General features: G+C 44.7%; 1 protein-coding gene across 1 annotated transcript in view; it reads left to right on the top strand.

The window, feature by feature from the left end:
- The window catches only part of LOC121867337 (protein trapped in endoderm-1-like), a 78,920-nt gene extending 59,732 nt beyond the window's left edge, over positions 1–19,188 (top strand). The window contains exons 6-7 of the mRNA XM_042367264.1: positions 17,287–17,439; positions 17,884–19,188. Of these exons, the coding sequence (XP_042223198.1) occupies positions 17,287–17,439; positions 17,884–18,351 (621 nt within the window). The 3' untranslated portion in view covers positions 18,352–19,188. The remainder of the gene's footprint in view (positions 1–17,286; positions 17,440–17,883) is intronic.
- The last annotated feature ends 821 nt before the right edge of the window (positions 19,189–20,009 follow it).

Genomic DNA, 20,009 nt, shown 5'->3' with positions numbered 1-20,009 from the left:
TATATTATGTATGCTGTATGTGTATTATGTATGTATATTATGTATGTGCTCCATTTATATACATTATTTATTCAGCCTAGCTAGCAGCGTGTGGCAATGTATTTACCATGTCCCACATAAGAACATAAGAACATAAGAATGGAGGAAACTGCAGCGGGCCTATTGGCCCATACTGGGCAGTTCCGTTTACACCCAACCCCTATTGCTCATATGAGCATCCAACCTATGTTTGAAGCAATTCAGCGAATTCGAGTTAATGATGATATTTGGTAACTTGTTCCATTCATCCACTACTCTGTTTCCAAACCAGTGTTTACCTATTTCACGCCTAAATCTAAATTTGTCTAATTTAAAACCATTGTTACGAGTTCGCCCTGGCTGATAATTTGGAGTACCTCAGGTAATGTCCCCGAGTTTAGCCCTCGCCTTCCACTTAGTACACCTCTATCAGGTCGCCCCTCGCTCATGTCTCTCGAGGAGTAAATTAAGATGCTTTAACCTGTCCGGTATTCAAGGTTCCTTGCATGCCCGGGATTAGTCTTTGTCATTCTCAATTCCTTTCCAGATTCTATATCCATTCTGTAATACGGTGACCAGAACTGAACTGCGAATCCAGGTGTGGTTCCGCCAAGAGCAAGATACAATGAGATGACCTCGCTAAATTTTGTAACTAACACTCCTTTGTATGAACCTGGCATTTTATTAGTCTTGTTACTTAAGTGTAAAAACAATATTGTTTACTTGGCTTACGGTTCCTACTTTATCATTACTCCTAAATCTCTCGCAGTCGGATTTCTCTATGGCATCGTTGTTCATCTGGTATCTGGTTTCCCTGTTTACATCTCCTATACTGAGTACTTTACATTTGTCGACATTGAATTTCATCTGCCATTTTTCAGACCATTGGAAAAATTTGTTTAGATCTTCCTGTAGTTTTGCAGAGTCCTCGTCAGATTTGATAACACGTCCTATTTTAGTGTCATCAGCAAATTTACTTATGTTGCTGTCTATGCCGATATCTATGTCGTTTATGTATATAATAAAAAATAATGGTCCAAGTACTGAGCCCTGGGGAACTCCACTAGTGACGTTGTTCCAATGGGACTTAGTGCCGTTAATGCTCACTCTCTGTTTCCTGTCCTGTAACCACGCCCTAATCCATTTAGTCTTTCGTGGGGGACTCTGTCGAAGGCTTTGCTAAAGTCGAGATATACCACATCATAATTATGCCCTTTGTCCACCGATTCGGAAACTGATGAAAAGAATGTTAATAAATTAGTTAGACATGAACGCGCGCTTGTGAAGCCATGTTGGGAATCATTGATCAATCGGTGCTTTCTCCAGGTGATTTCGGAATAGAGCTCTTCTGAAATGATTAAGTTTCCCAGTAATTTGCTCACTATTGATGTTAGACTGATTGACGGTAGTTAGAGGATAGTGATCTATCCCCTCTGGAAAAATCGGTATTGTTGATTCGGCTATCCTCCAGGATTCTTGGTACTTTTCACACCTGTTTTTAAGGACATGTTAAACAACTTTGCTAAGGGCATACTAAGCTCTTCCTTATATTCCTTTAATACTCTGGCAAATATCTCATCGGGACCAGGTGACTTATTAGGTTTTAGTTTGTCTATTTGCTTGCTAACATCGTTACTAGTCACTACTATCTCGCTTAATTTGTTTTCTTCACTATCTCTGAATAGAGTCGGTGCCCCGGGTATCATGTTTAAATTTTCGGTGGTGAAAACTGTTGAAAAATATTTATTTTAAATTATTGTGTCTTTATTCTCCGCTGTTATCAGTGAGCTCCGCCGGTCTGACCGTATTGGTCCAATCTTTTCGTGTTTTAGGCTTGATACATTTGGTAGAACTTTGGGGTTTGTCTTCTTCCCTTGCTGTGTTCTTTAATTCTTTGTATTATTCCTCTTGCTTTCCTTATCTCGGTTTTAACCCTACTCGCCAATACCCTATAATAGTCCCGGTGGTGAATTTCGCCACGATTTATCCTTCTACCTATAGCCTTCTTTTGGCCAATGATGTTCTTTAAATAATTATTTATCCATTTAGGGTCATTGTTGTCTGATCTGAATTTTTTGTATGGTATGTTCTGCCTTTGTGCATTAAGTAACTCACTATTTAAATTGTCGTGGAACTCGGCAATCTCAGATCTCGTTATCAGGTCCGTGTCATCTGTCAGGTTCACGGCCAAGCGCGACACCCCCTCTCTCAGCTGCCTCTTTAAACTGTCAAAGTTTGCCCTTCTGAAATCTGGTACTTTAGTGGAATTTTCCTTACGTCTGCCCTGAAAATCTAACTGGAATCGAATTTCTTTGTGATCGCTGTTTGCAAGTTCGTTCCCTACCTCGACATTGCTAATGAGGTTTTCTCTGTTCGTCAGAACTAAATCCAGTATATTATTACCCCGTGTGGGTTCGGTTATATGTTGACTTAGGAAACAGTCCTGGATCGTCTCGAGAAAATCCTCTGATTCTGAGTTACCTGTAAGGACAGTCCAATCTATTTGGCCAAGGTTAAAGTCGCCTACTATACAGACTTTGTTGTGTATGGAAGCCCTGCGCATTTCATCCCAGATAAGTCGCTCATTGACGCTATCGAGATTGGGGGGTCTATATATTACCCCTGTGATTAATTTTTCCTGACCGTCGCTTAATTCTATCCAAATTGTTTCTGTATTCCTCTCAGTTTTTATTTCCTTATTTATTTCACACTTCAGATTATCCCTAACATAGATTGCTACTCCGCCTCCTTTCCTGGTCTGCCTATCGGTATGGAACAGTTTGTAACCCGTAATTTGGTATTCGACTGGTAATTCACGTGTGTCTAGGTTGATCCATGTTTCAGTGAATGCAATTATATCGATTTCTTCGGTACATACCAAGGCCTTAATATCATCCATTTTGTTTCTCATACTTCTACTGTTCGCGTAGTATACATTTAAGTTAGTCGTGTTCTGAGTCCTTCCCTTACCGTGTTTAGTTTTAAACTCCCTGTCTAATTTAGTTTTGTCATCATTCCTAACACTATTTCCCTGTAATCTTTCGCCTTGTTTACCCGCTCCCACTGCAGTCTCCTCCACCCCTGTGCCCCTATGTTCTCTTAGCAGTTTAAAGACTTCGATATCTTTTGAACTGCCCCCTCTAGAGCCCCAGCCAGGGTTGCTACTCCATCCCTAGACAGGTGCACCCCATCCCTAGCATAAAGGTCCCTTCTGCCATAGAAGTTGTCCCAGTTGTCAATGAATGGGACTGATATTGACTTGCAATATCTGTCAAGACGGTCGTTAACACCAACTGCCCTTGACAACCATTCACTGCCCACTCTCCTTCTAGGCAGGACACCGCATATGATAGGGATCCCTCCCTTAGTCCTAATACGATCTATGGCTGCCTTGAACTTATCAAGAAGTTCCTCGCTCCTACACCGGCCAATATCATTGCCTCCTGCACTGAGGCAGATAATGGGTTTGTTCCCATTGCCAGACAAGATATTGTCCATCCTGTCAACTATATCCCCCACCCCAGCTCCTGGCAAACACACACTCATCCTATTTTTGTTTTTACCACAAAAAGCCCTGTCCATGTACCTTACCTGTGAGTCACCAACAATTAAAGTTTTTATACCTTCCTTGTCATCCCTGCCCCTGACTGTACTAACGTCCAATTCGTCTATCAAGGGACTGAACGGGTTGGTACACTTAGCTGTTGTTGTCGTTGTTGTCGTATCCTTCGAGTGCTTCTTTACCACCAGCTTGGTCCTGCCACTACTCACGACTTTCCACTCGTTTGATTTTTCGTCAGACACTGGCTTTACTCGTCCAGCCTCTCCTTTTAACTTCGCCAGCTCTTTCCTTAATTTCACGTTCTCCAACGTGGCCCTCTCAATTTCTAACTTGGCCCTCGCCAATTCTTCAGTGGACCACTCCAGTTTGGTCAACAAACTCTCATACCCAAGACCGCACATATCACTGGCCATATCTGATAATTATCCCTCTGGAGCTAACCCTGCCGTGACCTTTCCCCTAGTGAGGTCAGAACACAACTGCTTAATTAATGTGCCTGGCGACATATGGAAGCTGCTAATGTATCACTTACCATATGCCGCCTAGAAGCAGTTGGCCCCCGGACAGAGTAAGGAGCGCTACCCCCCTTGTGTACAAATCTCTTATCCAGTAAATAGAACCTACAAAAACTATACAGGTGTTTGTGTTCGCTCCTGTATATAGAACCTGATACCCAGAACACGAACATGGCGCAGTGTGTACTTTTACTGGATAATTACGAGTGATAGTGCAAAGTTGTGGAAGCCGGCTTATGGACTCCTTCTCTGCGTCAACTCACAACCGCCGCCGCTCCTCGAAGAATTTATAGCAACTTTGAGCAGTGTCAGTGACAGTGATTTTCTGTGCAGTGTTTAGTGCATTATGTGTTTCGTGCCATAAATGTGTGACCTTGTTCTAAAGGATTCCCAAGGTAAAAGGCATGTTCTGGGCATTTGTAAGGAGTAAAGTTTTTCGCATCCTCCTCTCGCCATGTCCAGGGGGTAACTGATGTGAGTCGTCGTCTCCACACCCCCTCACAGCTCGAGGCCCCTCATGGCGAGACTGCTCTCGACTGCCCGAGACACACAGACACACACACACACGTACTAACACACTGACTGCGGCCATTCCTTTATATATATTATATATATATAATCTACTTATCTGTTACTTTAATTAATATTTTGTCTGAGATCTTGTTGATACGACGGGCTGACCGGTCAACACTGATTTAAGACACGGTAGACAGATTAAGTAATTATGTCTCGTGCCTTACGCAGTCGTGGAGCCAACGCCCGGATGAGTCAGTCGGATGACAGCTCGGCAGAGATGGATGAGCAGGCTGACCATGACGCTCCAGCTCCCACCACATCGCGCAGCCCTTCACCTCGATATTCAGCGTTGTTTCCAGAGATAATTGCTTTAATGAAGTTCATGAGGGATGAAGCTAACAGACGTGTGGAGTATGAAGAAAGAAGACAAGCAGAAGCAGAGAGAGACCACCAACGGAGATTGGAAGACAGTGCACGGTTTGAAGCTTTGATATCTCGCCTCACTGTTAACCAAGCCCCTGGCTCTAACACTGCCTCGGTACTGACTGGTTCAGATACCCACCAGCCCCACCTAAAGCGGCAGCTCAAACATCGCCCATCTTGAAGCCTGATGTGAATTTCCAGACTTTTCGTGAATGGCGGCGACGGTGGACTGATTATGCTACAATGGTGGATCTCCAGAGTTTGTCACAGCCTAAACAACTCATCCAGCTGTGTATGTGCCTGTCCTTGGAAACTCAGCGTTTCTTAGAACATACGTTGGAGGTACCTCCGACCTCTTCGTTGTCTGTAGAGGAGGTACTGGACATTCTACAACGGCACATCAAAGGGCAGCAGAATGAAGCTCTGCGCAGGAGGGAATTGTTTAGCTGCAGACAGATGGAGGGCGAGACTTTTGACGCCTTTTATGTACGATTCAAGAGAGCCTCGGAAGAGGTAGATATATGCCTAGGCCACCACCAGCAGTGCGAGGAGACCCAGTTGAAGCAGGTGATATGGCTCTACAAGGTCTGGCAAACTGCGTGAAAGTGGTCGACGACATACTCGTGTACGATGTGGATTACATGGATCACCTCTGCCGTATCTACGAGGAACTCAACAGGTGCCGGAAGCACGGCATCACCCTAAATGCCAACAAGTTTGTTCTGGCCAGCTCTTCAGTGGACTTTTGTGGGTACATCCTCTCAGGGAATGGTATCGCAGCTGACCCGGAAAAGGTCCGCGCCATCACGGATTTTCCCACCCCTGCTAACCTCACCGACTTGAGGTCCTTCATCGGCCTCGTCAACCAGTTAGCAGAGTTTTCGCCGGACATCTCCGCAGCTGCCCAACCACTTCGCCCCCTGATGAGCCCCAAGAGGACATTCCTGTGGACCCCCGACCACGACAAGGCCTTCCAGCAAGTGAAACAGGCCCTGTCTAGTCCACCTGTCCTCACCACATTTGACCCAGCCTTGCAGACGGTTCTGCAGACAGATGCCTCACGCTTGTATGGCGTGGGATACGCCTTACTGCAGGATCATGGTGGAGGGCAGTTCCGGCTCGTCCAGTGTGGCTCGCGTTTCCTCTCTGACACCGAGACGCGCTACGCCACTATTGAGTTGGAGCTGTTGGCTGTGGTTTGGGCGATGTCCAAGTGCAGGTTTTACCTCATAGGCCTGCAACACTTTCACCTAGTGACCGACCATCGCCCGCTTGTCCCGATCCTCAACCACTACATGCTGGACGCCGTTGAGAACCCTCGCCTCCAGCGTCTGAAAGAGAAGCTCTCGGCGTACATCTTCACAGCAGTGTGGCGTTCTGGTAAGGAGCTCTTCATCCCTGATGCATTATCCCGCTCTCCTGTCAGCCGCCCTACTCCAGAAGACCATGTGCTCGACGTCGATCTCGCTCTTTCCGTCAGGACTGTGGTCACTCTACACGCCGTCCAATCCCTTCGTTCGGGCCTGTCACCAGATGACGACAAGGCAATGGACGACCTTCGAACAGCGGCCTGAGATGACCCTTCCTACGTCCGACTCGTCGAGTGTATGAGGAACGGATTTCCTAGCAACCGCTACGATCTTCACAACACCCTGCTCCCGTATTGGAAACTCCGCGATGAACTCTACTGCGACGGAGACCTTGTTCTGTACGGAGCACGTGTAGTTGTCCCTGCTGCTTCACGTCCCCACGTCTTGGCTCGCCTTCACGACAGTCACCGTGGAGCTGAGGCCACCAAACGACGTGCATCACAGACTGTGTTCTGGCCCGGCATCAACTCCGACATCTCCAATGTTGTCCATGCGTGTGAGCCCTGCCAAGTATTACAACCCAGCCAGCAGCAGGAACCCTTCATGAGTGACGACAACCCCACCCGCCTCTTTGAGTCTGTGTCGGCCGACTTTTTCTCTGTGTCAGGAAAGTCCTTCCTTGTTATCGTCGACCGTCTCTCTGGTTGGCCGGTTGTCATTAAGTGCGGTAATGACACGACGTCTGCCGCCACCATCAGCAAGTTCCGCCACTACTTCCGTGACGTGGGCGTTCCTGTACGCTTGCGAACCGACAGAGGGCCCCAGTTCACAAGCCGTGACTTTGCTGTGTTTCTTGACCGATGGGGAGTCCGGCATGTGTTGTCATCGCCCCATTACCCGCAGTCCAACGGCTACGCTGAGGCCGCTGTCAAATCCCTGAAGCACCTCATCCTTAAGGTGGCCCCTTCTGGGAATATTGACTGCGAGGCCTTCGACCGGGGTCTTCTTGAACTCCGTAACACACCTAACTACACCGGACGCTCTCCTGCTCAGGTTTTGTATGGACGCCCCCTTCGCTCTTGTGTCCCTGCTCACCCTCAATCCTTCTCCAAGGGGTGGCAGGCCAAGACAGAGGATTGTGATCGCCGAGCCGCCGAACGTGTTCAAGACGTCGTCGCCCGCTACAACGACCACGCCCGTTCTCTCCCCAGGTTGAGTGTCGGCACCCAAGTCCGTGTTCAGGACCCGATCTCCCTATGTTGTGACAAAGTAGGCGTAGTCATGGGTCTCGGTAGGTCACGGGACTACCAGGTGCGGTTACCCAGCGGTCGTGTGTGGTGGAGGAACCGCCGTTTTCTCCGCCCCGTAACACTGCCTTCTGCTGACCCCGCCACCAGTGTTGAGTCCCATACCCTTCCCAGTGATCAAGTCACTCGACGCTCAGAACGGATCCAAAAGTAAAGATCCGCTCAAGACTTTGCTATGAGCGTATAGGGGGGAGGGAGGTGTATGTATATTATGTATGCTGTATGTGTATTACGTATGTATATTATGTATATGCTCCATTTATATACATTATTTATTCAGCCTAGCTAGCAGCGTGTGGCAATGTATTTACCATGTCCCACATGCTTAATTAATGTGCCTGGCGACATATGGAAGCTGCTAATGTATCACTTACCATATACAGCCTAGAAGCAGTTGGCCCCCGGACAGAGTAAGGAGCGCTACCCCTCTTGTGTACATATCTCTTATACAGTAAATAGAACCTACAAAAACGATACAGGTGTTTGTGTTCGCTCCTGTATATAGAACCTGATACCCAGAACACGAACAGGGACTGTACATGAATAACTAAAGAAAGTCAGGAGTAGTAGGATAGAAGTGATGGAGAATTGTCTAAGAGCGGGGATATCAGCCAAGATCTAGTGATTCCTATAATTGTGATAGTGTGCGTGAAACATCGTTTTTACACGCTTAGAGGAGAGTGAATAGTGCTGAAAATTATGGAAAATACGATAAGGGTGTAGAAAAAGGAAGTGTTGAGTTGAATTACAGAGCACCTGAGTTCAGACCACGAGCTACGTCAGATGAAGTGGTGAGCTATCCAAAAGACCCAGTGAAGAAGAAACCACAGGAATTCAATGGCAAGGTCTCATGGGATGCATACCAACCCCAAGTTCGTGACAAACTTATTACGTTATTGTTAGATTTAATAAGTTTTCATGGTTGTCACAGGCTTTATTTACCTATATTCACTGTAAATGATTGTATTTCATTCCCAGAATTGGCATATAATCCAAGAAAATAGGAAAATGAGGTGCACCTTAGCTTGGGATTCAAGTTCTTCATGCTCGTAAATCGTGTAGCAAGAGTAAACGCTTCGTGCGACGGACAACGTTTTGAGAGTGCAAGCATACCAACCACACTCCGCCAGTTGGTACACCTGACTACACTACGATGACGTGGTAACAACAAACGACGGTCGGGAACCACCATGGCCCTTCTTGAAAAATCACCCAATTTTTCTTCCATTGTATTACTACCGCCGGGATACCACAGCGTGGTATACACCACGGCAGTTCTTGCAATTGGCCCTATTTGCATTGCAGACATGCAGTAAATAAAGAAGTGAAAATTATGTTAGTGTCTGGCAGCTGAGATGGCGTGTCGTCATACAAGACGTCATTTGCGTGAAGATGCGTCCAATCAGGGCGCCGATGCGAAAGTGTTAAGTCAGTTAAGAAGGCTGCTAAAATGCGGGGGCAAACACCACGCCTGGAACCCTGGATGCTCCCAGAGGACAAAGAGGGTCCAGGCAAACCGACCAGCAGCAAGACCGGCCCCTACCGCCTGCACACCAGCCCCACCAAGTACCTTCGTGTGGGGAACCCAAAGGCCAAAACAACAAAGCCAACCTCCTCAGCAGGTCAACACCTAAAGTGCAGCCCAGTTTCCTGGCCTCACTACGGCCACACCTCAGCCACCCAAGCAGCAGACAACGACAACCACGAAAAAGACAAAAGAAGCACATACCAAGGCACCAGAAGGAATGATACACGTATCAGACCTAGCCAAGGTACTGACAACCTTCGCGGAGGGCCTAGCCGGACTACTGGGCCACAAGATCCAACCCACACAGCTCCAAATACTCATGGGGAGCGTCCTCGGGCAAGTCGCCACAGCTCCAGCCACCTCAGTGGAGGAAGCCACGCCGGTCCTCACACGAGTGACAGCCGAGGTACACTCTACACCGAAAAAGGCCACCAGAGAACCCAAGATACCGACAGCTCCCAGAAAGAAATTGGACGTTTCAACTCCCCTGAACCGAACCACGGCCCAGAAGGCAAAAATCACAGAACAAGAAGACATGAACCTGATCCAGTCGGAATCGGACTTGAACATTTCCATCGAGGACCACCAGAAGTCCCCGATGAAACAGTGGTGGAAAACATCAGCACCCTGAACATTCTTACATGGAATGCTCTGGGCATCAAAAACAAGAAACACCTCCTGCAAGAAGCAGCAACCAGGACAAGCTTGACATCATACTGCTACAAGAAACATTTCTACAAGAACACCACTGATTCAAATTCAGTGGTTACATACAGGAGGCATTTCACGCAGGCGTCAACAAGAGGATGTATGATCTTGGTCAAGTCAAGCATACCCTCCTCCGAGGTCACGCAGCAATTTCCATGTGGGGAAAACATCGAGACACAGGCCGTCAAAGTAACCCTCCAAGAACGGGAATTAACTGTTCACAACATCTACAAGAACCCAAGGGTCTCACTGGAGGTGACCCAATTATTCGCTTCGGCCGCTGACCACGCCACACTCATAGGAGGGGATTTCAACGCACATCATCCCTTCCTAAGCTCGGTAAGCCCCACAAATGAAGACGGCCTACACCTATACACCTCCTTTCAAGATACACCCGAGATCTGCCTCCTGAACACCGGAGAGCCCACCCACACTAGGGGAGGAAGGCTAGATCTAACCTTCGTCTCCAGTGCACTACAGCCTTCGACCTCCTGGCAGCTACACCCCACGCTGACCAGCGACCACTTCGCCACCCTAACAACGCTGAAGGTGAACAAACTCCCCACTCCACCCCCGCCGAGATGGAGATACAATACCCAAAAGGCTGACTGGGGACTCTTTAAGAAACACCTGGCTAAGTGGCGCGAAAAATCACAGCCGGCCGGCGCAGCACCCGTGGACGAGAAAACCCTCCACCAACAATTGGTCGAGGCGGTTCACCAAGCGGCAGAAGAGGCTATCCCAAAAACAAAACCCACATCAAGACAGTACAATGATTACTGGTACTACTGTCCCAGGGTGAAAGAACTCAACCACAGAGTGAACATGGCCCGAAGAAACTACAGGAGACATCCCACGGAAACGAACAGACATCTCCTGCAAGTCATAGTTAAGGATACCAGGGAAGAGAAGGAAGAAATAAAAAACGTAAGCTGGCTCAAGTGGTGCTCCGAACTGAACGAGTACACCTCCCTTGGCAAGATGTGGGCCCAGATCCGAAGGGCATCTGGGAAGGCAACACCACCACCACCAACCCATCCCAACCCAGAAGAGGAAGCCGAGAGACTTGCAAAACTGTTCTCTGACCGAGCAGCAACGAAAAACCTCCCGAGACAGGCGGAGGAGACACAACGGTGTCTGCGACAGGTCAGACTCCAGATGATCGAAGAGGCCTGCAACAGTGAAGATGACACCGACAGACCTTTCAACCAGCAAGAACTCCAGAAGTCGCTAAAACGAAGCAAGGGGCCAGGGGCCGACAGGATAACCTACTCCATGCTTTCTCATGCCGGTAAAGCCGGACACGAGGCTTTGCTACAAGTCATCAATGCTTCGTGGACAGTACAAAGACTTCCACCGGAATGGAAGAAGGCAGATATACAGCCCATTCCGAAGCCCAGAGAACCAGACAAACCGAGGCCCATCTCCCTTCTCAGCTGCATAGCGAAGACGGGAGAAAGAATGGCTCTCAACCGACTCAAGTGGAAAGTAGGCAGCCCACACCCTCACATTTTTGCTTACACCGAGAACACCGGCACAGGCAACAACATCGCAGAGATACTCAGCACAGTGGACTACAAACCAGCTCTGGTGGTCTTCCTTGACCTGGAGAAGGCCTTTGAACTAGCAAATCCACTGGCCATTACAACGACGCTCGCTGAAAAAGGCGTCAAAGGAAGGTTGCTGGGGTGGATCCAGAACTACCTCACACAGAGAGAAGCAAGAGTACGCTTTAAGGGAGCAACCTCAAGCTACAGGGTCCATGAAAACGGAACCCCACAAGGAGGCATCCTCAGTCCAATGCTGTTCAATGTCCTGATGGAAAATCTTGTCAAACTTCCTTTCAGACAAACAGCCAAGCTCCTATGCTATGCAGACGACTTACAGCTTATAGTAAGAGGATCAAACAGACTTTGCCAACACGCAACACGCACTCAAACTTATAGAAGAGGAGTGCAACAGACTTGGACTCAAGATAAATCCAGCCAAGTCGAAAGCGATGGCCATCTGCACAGACACACCAGACAAGATACTCTCCATACAAAACACGCCGGAAGTCTGGACCAACACCCACCAGTGTCTTGGAATCTGGATTGACCATAAACTCACTTTCAAGCCGCAACTCGAGTATCTCAGGCACAAGACGAAGAGCAGACACAATATAATGAGGTCGCTCACCAGCACAACCGCAGGAGCAAACCTTCATGTGCTCAAAGCCTACTACACGGCCGCCATCAGATCGCTGGTAGATTACAGTGCTCCAGCACTCATTGGACTGAGAGAAGACCAAATAGCTAAGCTAGAAGTCATCCAAAATAATGCTCTCAGGACCATGCTCGGAGCACCCATGTGGACCAGAATTTGCAATTTGCAAATGGAAACTGAACTACCACCCCTGGCAGTACGAGTCAAGCAGGTGACAGCCGGTCTCCTCGCCAAAATCTGTAGATCAGATAAGCCCACAGCTGCCAAAATTCGAATCAGTGCCTCCCTCCACCTCGACCACAGAGTCCGAGGGGCCACCTGGTCGCACGAGGCAAGCGAGGTCATCCGACACCTGCAAGCAGAAACACTCGTCAAGAACAACCAAGACACACGAGACAATGGTTACGTAGTTCCTCCACCATGGAGCCTCCACCAGCCACATTCAAAATTACCGACCTAGGCGATAGTAAAGCCAACCTCCAGAAGGAGGACCTCAAAAAAATAACTCTGAAGCCATAGCCACTGAGACACCGGCTGATGCAGCATCATACTTCGCAGACGGCTCTGGGGATCCAAATATTCATCAGAACCCGGCGGCCTTCTACACCCAAGGTCAGACCCTCCGATGGAGACTTTCCAATGACTGCTCCACCCTACAAACAGAGCTGGTAGCAATCTCAAAGGCCCCTACAACACGCTGCAACACAACACAACAAGTCCATCATAATTCACACGGACTCGAAATCGGCCATGCAGGCGCTGCAACACAGTCAACCAAGAGACAACGTCCACATCATAACCTCGATCCTCGCACAGCTACAGGAATTCCAAAGACAAAACCGCCCAGTCGTCTTACACTGGATTCCCAGTCATGTAGGGATCGGAGGAAACGACGTGGCAGACGAAGCAGCCAAGGCAGCTACACGTTCTAGTAGCGTACACATTCAAGTTCCAGCAAGCGTGCAACAGATCAAGAATCACCTCAGAAAGACTAGCAAGCTCCACATCAAAAAGAGCTTCCTTCACGCATTCAACGCTGGTTCCCAATCAGCCAAATGGTACCTGGAGGCTACAAAAGGGGAACCACCTTTCGCGGACAAGAAAACACCAAGACAAACCCAAGTCAGCCTTCATCGACTACGACTAGGGTACAAGTGCTCCTGGCAGATGATCGGAAATGACGTCATGGAATGCACCTACTGTCAGGAGCCAGCAGCCAACCCACTTGAACACTATCTCCTCGACTGCGAAGTCACACAAAGCCTCCGAAACAGAACTCAAATCTCCCAAGAAGCACACACAACACCAGCGGCCACTCTAACCCGAAAGGCCCAAACAAACCACATTCACCACCTTCTCCGGGTCATCACACGATACCCACCACCCAGATAGCTTAGAAAGTATCCTCTCCCAGCAAGTGCGGACCCCAGTTCGGGGGGCGCGCCACTCCGAAACTGACCACGTCCAAGAGTGGGGGTTGGTGGTAAGCGTCCACTGATCGGGGTCCGCTCACACTTGCAACCTGCAGTATCCTTCCAAATCTGCAGGTGGGACCACCTCCAATCCCAATCCGGTCTGGCTGCTCCAGGAGCTCCAGCCGGAACCACCAAACGGGCCGCCTATAGGCAAAGGCCCGTGTCGGACTACGGTCCGACAATCTCAACAACAACATCAACGCTTATCGGAAACATCGACACACCTTACCCACTCATACTCACCACCACCCACACTCACCTGTCCATTTCCGCCATTGATAACAGAGCAACAGATTCTTGAAAAACAGTTAGTTTCAAAAGCTTTGAGTATACAGTAATTATGTTCCCATTAATACACAAAAGAAGACACGACTCATTAGAAGGGTATGAAGAAACTGTTACTCCCTCTCTCGAGGTAGGGAGAAAAAAAACTGCTGACGTGTAAGTCATCAGAACTCACATCACTCTTAGCATAAAGTAGATACGAGGAGTTATGTCACTCCTTAGAAATACCACAGGATACGAGAGAGATAAACGTGAGGCGTAATATACAACCTTTACCGAACGTAAGATTTGGTAGGCTTTCTTCACTACTTGACAAATAAGCATCTTTCAACATTGTAATTCAAACTTTTCAGTATAGGTTAAATTATCACAGGCTACAGTAATCGACCCTGTGGTAATAACTGAAGTAAAAAAAAATGGTATATGTTTGTGTCTTTGGATTTTGTGTGTAGTGAGACATTTCCAGTATACTAATGTCTAGCAGGATTTCGGTCTCCATAAAACTGTTTTTGTTCAATTGAAGTGGATTTAAGATTATAAAGATTTTTGTTTTACTGTGGAATATAAAACGATGTTATAATGCACGTTGAAGGCTACGGTACATAATTACAACTAGGGAATGATTTAATTTCATCACCGAAATATGATAGAAAAATATCATGATAGAGGCTAATCATACGGACAATTTCGTCACGTTGTCTCTCGTGATGGCGGAGACTTGAATGACTCGCGAGAAACATTACTTAACTGAACCTAATATAAGCTAACTTGGAGCGAGTGACAACTAAGCACATTTTCTTGGCCATCGCAGGAGACAATCTTACGAGATTTGTTCATAAGATTGACCAAGGCGAAATATTATTCCAGTTTGTTAAAGGCTTGAGAATATACATTCTTAGATTTTAACTTGTTCTATTTAATGTTTGGTCGCGCTTCCTTCATCAATAAACATATATATTAATGGTTATTCTATGTCTCAAAAGACACGGTATAAATTTACAAGCATTAAACTGCTCATCAGAGCACCAACTCGACTGAGCTACCACTCACTAATATATTTTCTCTCAAACCTTAAAGGTAACTCTCTCGGGTCCTTGGCTCTCCTGATGAGCAAGAAACTCCGTCAGAGTCCTTCCACAGCGTTCATGGTCAACCTTCTTGTCTGCCTGTTACCCGTGTGTGCCTTCGGGATGCCTATGTATGGAGTCGTGTGTCTGCAAGCTCAACAGTACGGCGATGTTACATTCTCAAAGGAATTGTCCTTGATATTTTCTACAATAGGCCTCATACTAGGTCAAGTGCACATACACACCATCTGCGCACTCGCCTTCAACAGGTAAGAGATTTGTCTCATAGCTAAGATAATCCTATTTGTAAGGTATACGGAATATGTTAATTTTATTAATTTGGAATGTGATTTGACGTATAAATATCACGAAATATATTACTGAAGACATTATTAATCTAAATTGTAAAATTCTTGATAAAAATTAAATCACATTAAGTTGAAATGTGAAGTAATTGGTAAAATCCTGGTGCAGACTGCTAGCTGTGGCGTACCCAATGTTGTACAAGCAAGTGATGCAACAAAAGAAGGTGATTTACTACTTGATCATAATCTGGGTCTACTCCGCCCTACTCTGGCTCCCTCTTACCTTCGGGGTGAGTACCAACAAAACATTGCTTGACAAATAAAAAGTAAAAACGTATTGTTTTCTAAATGATGTCATGTTTGTTTAGAGTTATTAAGAAAACAGTTTTTTGAGTAGTAACCTGTTTATTTGTTTATTAATAAATTATATGCATTTTACTCAAATAAATAGTAAAAACGCTTTGGCATTAATGCTTCGACAATTTACTAATAATTACTACCTAACGTACATTAACTTGGGTTTGGTTTACTGACGTAAGTAGCATTCACTGAGGGAATTGGTCTCATAATGCCAGGCGTCAAGAGCTGTTAGTTGACCATGTGGTGGTCGGTGAAATAAAGCTCTCGGTTAGATATATGACGGTGGCAGGCTGGCTGGCTGGCTGGTGAACGATAATACGATAACACCATACTGAGTTTCAAATAGTCTAGTGTGTCCTAGTAAATTCCATGAACGCACAAACTGTTTCGTTGCTCCCACACGTTTCCAGTTTTCGCTTGGTACCTAGAAGTGGTTTTAACCACAATTGTCTTCCTACTTTGGCAACCTGTAAACACTTTATCTCTCTCAAACCTAATTCAGATACGAGTTTAATTGGTATTATTATTATTATTATTATTATTATTATTATTATTATTATTATTATTATTATTATTATTATTACTATTATTATTTGAGTGGCACACTATCACCGTGTAGGAATCACACGCCTACAAAGGGATGGCTTGAAATATATCTAACTCACTCCTGTGCTTTTTAGGAATTAAGAGGGAAGGGGTTGTTTTTTTTGGGAGGGGGGTGGATGTTAGAGGTTAGGTGGGCAAGGTAGAGAGACAGCGAAGTAGGACAAATGAAAGAAAGGAAAGGGGGGATGACGTTTGGTAGGGTTCACACTGGATAACACCCTTCTCACATCTGACTTGGGGGTTTGAACCCGTGATCGCATTGGTGAGAGTTATGCGCGCTGCCATTATACCAACCTTGTGCTCTCAGAGTCGCTGGTTCGGGCCCAGTGCTTCAGTTCATCTGGTTGTGCTTAGAGGAACAGTGAGAGAATGAATTATCTTCCAAGCTTTGACCGATGTATAAAATGTAACCTGACTACTCAAACACAGTGAATGGTGTCAATGGTGACCCCTTTCCAAGGTTCCACGGGGATCCACACATGCGTGTGTCGAATGGTTCAACCGTTTTGCGATGTATTTGTCAAAATACCGGATGATATTTCATTTTCTCATTGTACCAGTCTTTCTAGTTGGGGAATTAAAGGTGATCAAGAATAGTGCCGACTATACTGCCTCCTTACCTACTGAAAAATATATTTTAATGTTCTGTTTGTACTCTGGCCATAACAGGCCATCAGACCTACGAGATTCACCTTCACTTCAAACCTCATTTTTCTTTTTTGACATTTATGGTAACCCTTTGAGGAAGAAAGTTTAACCGTTTGAGAATAATGGTTTAACCTATTGAATAAAATGATTTAACCCTTTGGGGATAATGGTTTAACTCTTTGAAAATAATGATTATTCCTTTGAGGATGATAGCTTCACCGTTTTGAAAAAGGTATTTTAAAACTCTTAGGATGATTTTAACCCCTATAAGAATGATGGTTTAACCCTTTGATAATACTAGTTTAATACTTTGATGATAATTATTTTACCCTTAAGGATGATGGCTTGTGAACCTTTCGCCATAGGCACCATTAAAATTTCTGCATCTATTCTCTACCAAAGTCTGTATATTTTCGAACAGGATAAATGTATCTGTTTGAACATACAGGTATTTGGCCAATTGGAGTTTGATAATGTGGAATTGATGGTGTCGATAAAGGATAATTCCGGGAGCAGACTGAAGAAAGCCATACACGTGTTCTTCACCTTCATACTCCCCACCATCTTTACTAGTGTTTGTTACGTCCACATGTACATTAAGGTAAACTCTCTCTCTCTCTCTCTCTCTCTCTCTCTCTCTCTCTCAATTAAGTGTTTATTTATTCCCTTCCACAACACTCATAACTCAGATTTCAAAACTTGAATTTTCATAAAAACAAAAACGTAAACCACACGATATGATGAAAAAATGGATACTAATATATTGTGAACTATGTCATCAGTATGTGTTTACAAAGTTATTTTTAGTCACTCAAGCTTAACATTTAAAGAGCTACTTGACGTAGTTAAAATATGAGAAATATAATGAATATATTTTCGTTGCTAAGAGTTTTTTTTTAATTTTCGGTGTCTCAGTGGCCTGGGTCTTTGTACTGTACTTTAAATATTAGTTTCTAGACATAAAACAATTTTTTAACCTTAAGGAGTACTGTAACATTCCTTGAATTTTTGTCTTCTAAATTAATGGTATTTGTGATATGGGCAGGTGCGTCACTCAAGAGAGGCGAGGCTGGCCCGACGTCGATGCAAGAGTGTTACTGAGAATGCTGAAGACAATGTCCTTCGCCAGTGGGACGATCATGTCACCCGCACCATCTTCGTCGTCTTTGTCGTGCTGCTATCCTGCAATTTGCCGCACATAGTCATCCACATCTATCACCTCCACAACAAGTTTCCTACCGTCTGGCTCCTCCTTCACTTAATCTTCTGGCTCCAGTTCTGCGTCGACCCCATAGTGTATGTGACCATGAGCCAACAGTACCGCAACGCCACCCTTCAATTCCTCTCTAACTTCTGCTCTTATTTCGCCGTCTTTCAGGTCTCTGATTCAGAGGTAAAATCTGAACCCAAAAGTGATCTGAAGACTGATCTCGCCTTGCAGATTCAGGCGACCTCTAAGCAGGCCATGACACCTCTCCCGAAAGTTAAATTCTCAACTGAATTAAATGTGTAAACCATATATATATATATATATATATATATATATATATATATATATATATATATATATATATATATATATATATATATATATATATATATATATATATATATATATATATATATATATATATATAGAAGTATGTCTGTATGTGTGTTTGTGTGTGTGTGTCCGCACGAGAACCTCGGAAACTACTTTACCGATCTGTAGTGATGATGGATGGTGTTATATGTAGTAAACTTACTTGAATATACATGGATCTGGTTACTTCTTATACCAAAGCAAATTTAGAATTAAGGTGTTATTATTGTAATTAGGACAAAGAGTGGTTGTTTTCCGTAGGGTTTCGATGTTTTTTTCAATTAATATATTTTTTTTATAAAAGCTCTATAATAGAGTGGATGGGCATTATAGTCAGACATTGTGTGTGTTAATTTGTCTATGTTACTCTCTGGCTGTTTGTATGGCTTTAATTCTTACTGCACAGACCAAATACTGTGTGAACAGGCTGTCACATTATTAAGTAGTGAGGGGAGGTCTTTTGTGGGTTAGTATCTCGCTCGAGTGGCACTTGATTTTCATATTTATGATGTTGAATGCCATTGTTAATGAAATAATTATATTGGACCCTAACCAAAACTAACCTAACCTTATCTTACTTAACGTACCCACAGCTAACCAAACCTAACCCAAGATAACCTAAGAAAATCAGAATCTTTATTATGAAACCTTTGCGGTCTGAGTCTACCTGTACGTATCATTTAGGCCATATATTTTTCTTTAAATTTCTTGTTTTATGTTTATTCTTAAGTACTTGAATTTACAAAAACTATTAAAAGTAGTAATGTACAGTATATTGATTTTGTTAACATCTTGAACTATATGTGAAAATATTTCCCATACTTTTGCTCACATAATGTTTTGTTTTCAGTACAAATCAATTTATTTTATTATTATATATATATATATATATATATATATATATATATATATATATATATATATATATATATATATATATATATATATATATATATATATATATATATATATATATATATATATATATATATTGTTGCGGGTTGGGGATTTAGAATATAGTTAAAAGTCTACCCAGATCCCAACAGGCAACAACAATAAAAAAATTTAAACAAACAAAGACAATCGGACTATAAAAGGGTAGACAAAGGATGAGAGTTTTTGTTGTGCATAATAAAGTACCATAAATTCCTTAACAAAATATTCAGCTTTCTATAATTTACCCTTAACCATACTTAACCTAAACATACGCAACATTGGCTTAACAGTATTATACATATTTATACAACATACAACAATCTGAAGCAAGTGGAGGTGGGAGGTAATATAGGGTGACAAATACTCAAGTGCGGTGCTGAAATGTCTGACGAGTAGGGCTGAGTATTGAAGAAGATGGTAGGTAGTCACTGTGCCGTAGGTTTCCAGGATAGGTGATCCTAGTGTGGTCACTTCCCAGAGTGAACTGAACTCTCCTCGATCCGGAGCTGATGAGGAAGAGTTGGAGGAGGTGACGCAACAACCAAAGATATAGAGAAAGGAAACCCGGAGTGGTGACTAAGACTAGTCATACTCGGGTTTCGTCCCTAGATGGCGTTGCTGGGTAGTTAGATCATGACACAATAGATGGCGTG

The sequence above is a fragment of the Homarus americanus genome, unplaced genomic scaffold (genome assembly GCF_018991925.1).
Source record: "Homarus americanus isolate GMGI-L3 unplaced genomic scaffold, GMGI_Hamer_2.0 scaffold6317, whole genome shotgun sequence".
NCBI classification, from domain to species: domain Eukaryota; kingdom Metazoa; phylum Arthropoda; class Malacostraca; order Decapoda; family Nephropidae; genus Homarus; species Homarus americanus.
This window is presented reverse-complemented; position numbering and strand designations above follow the sequence as displayed.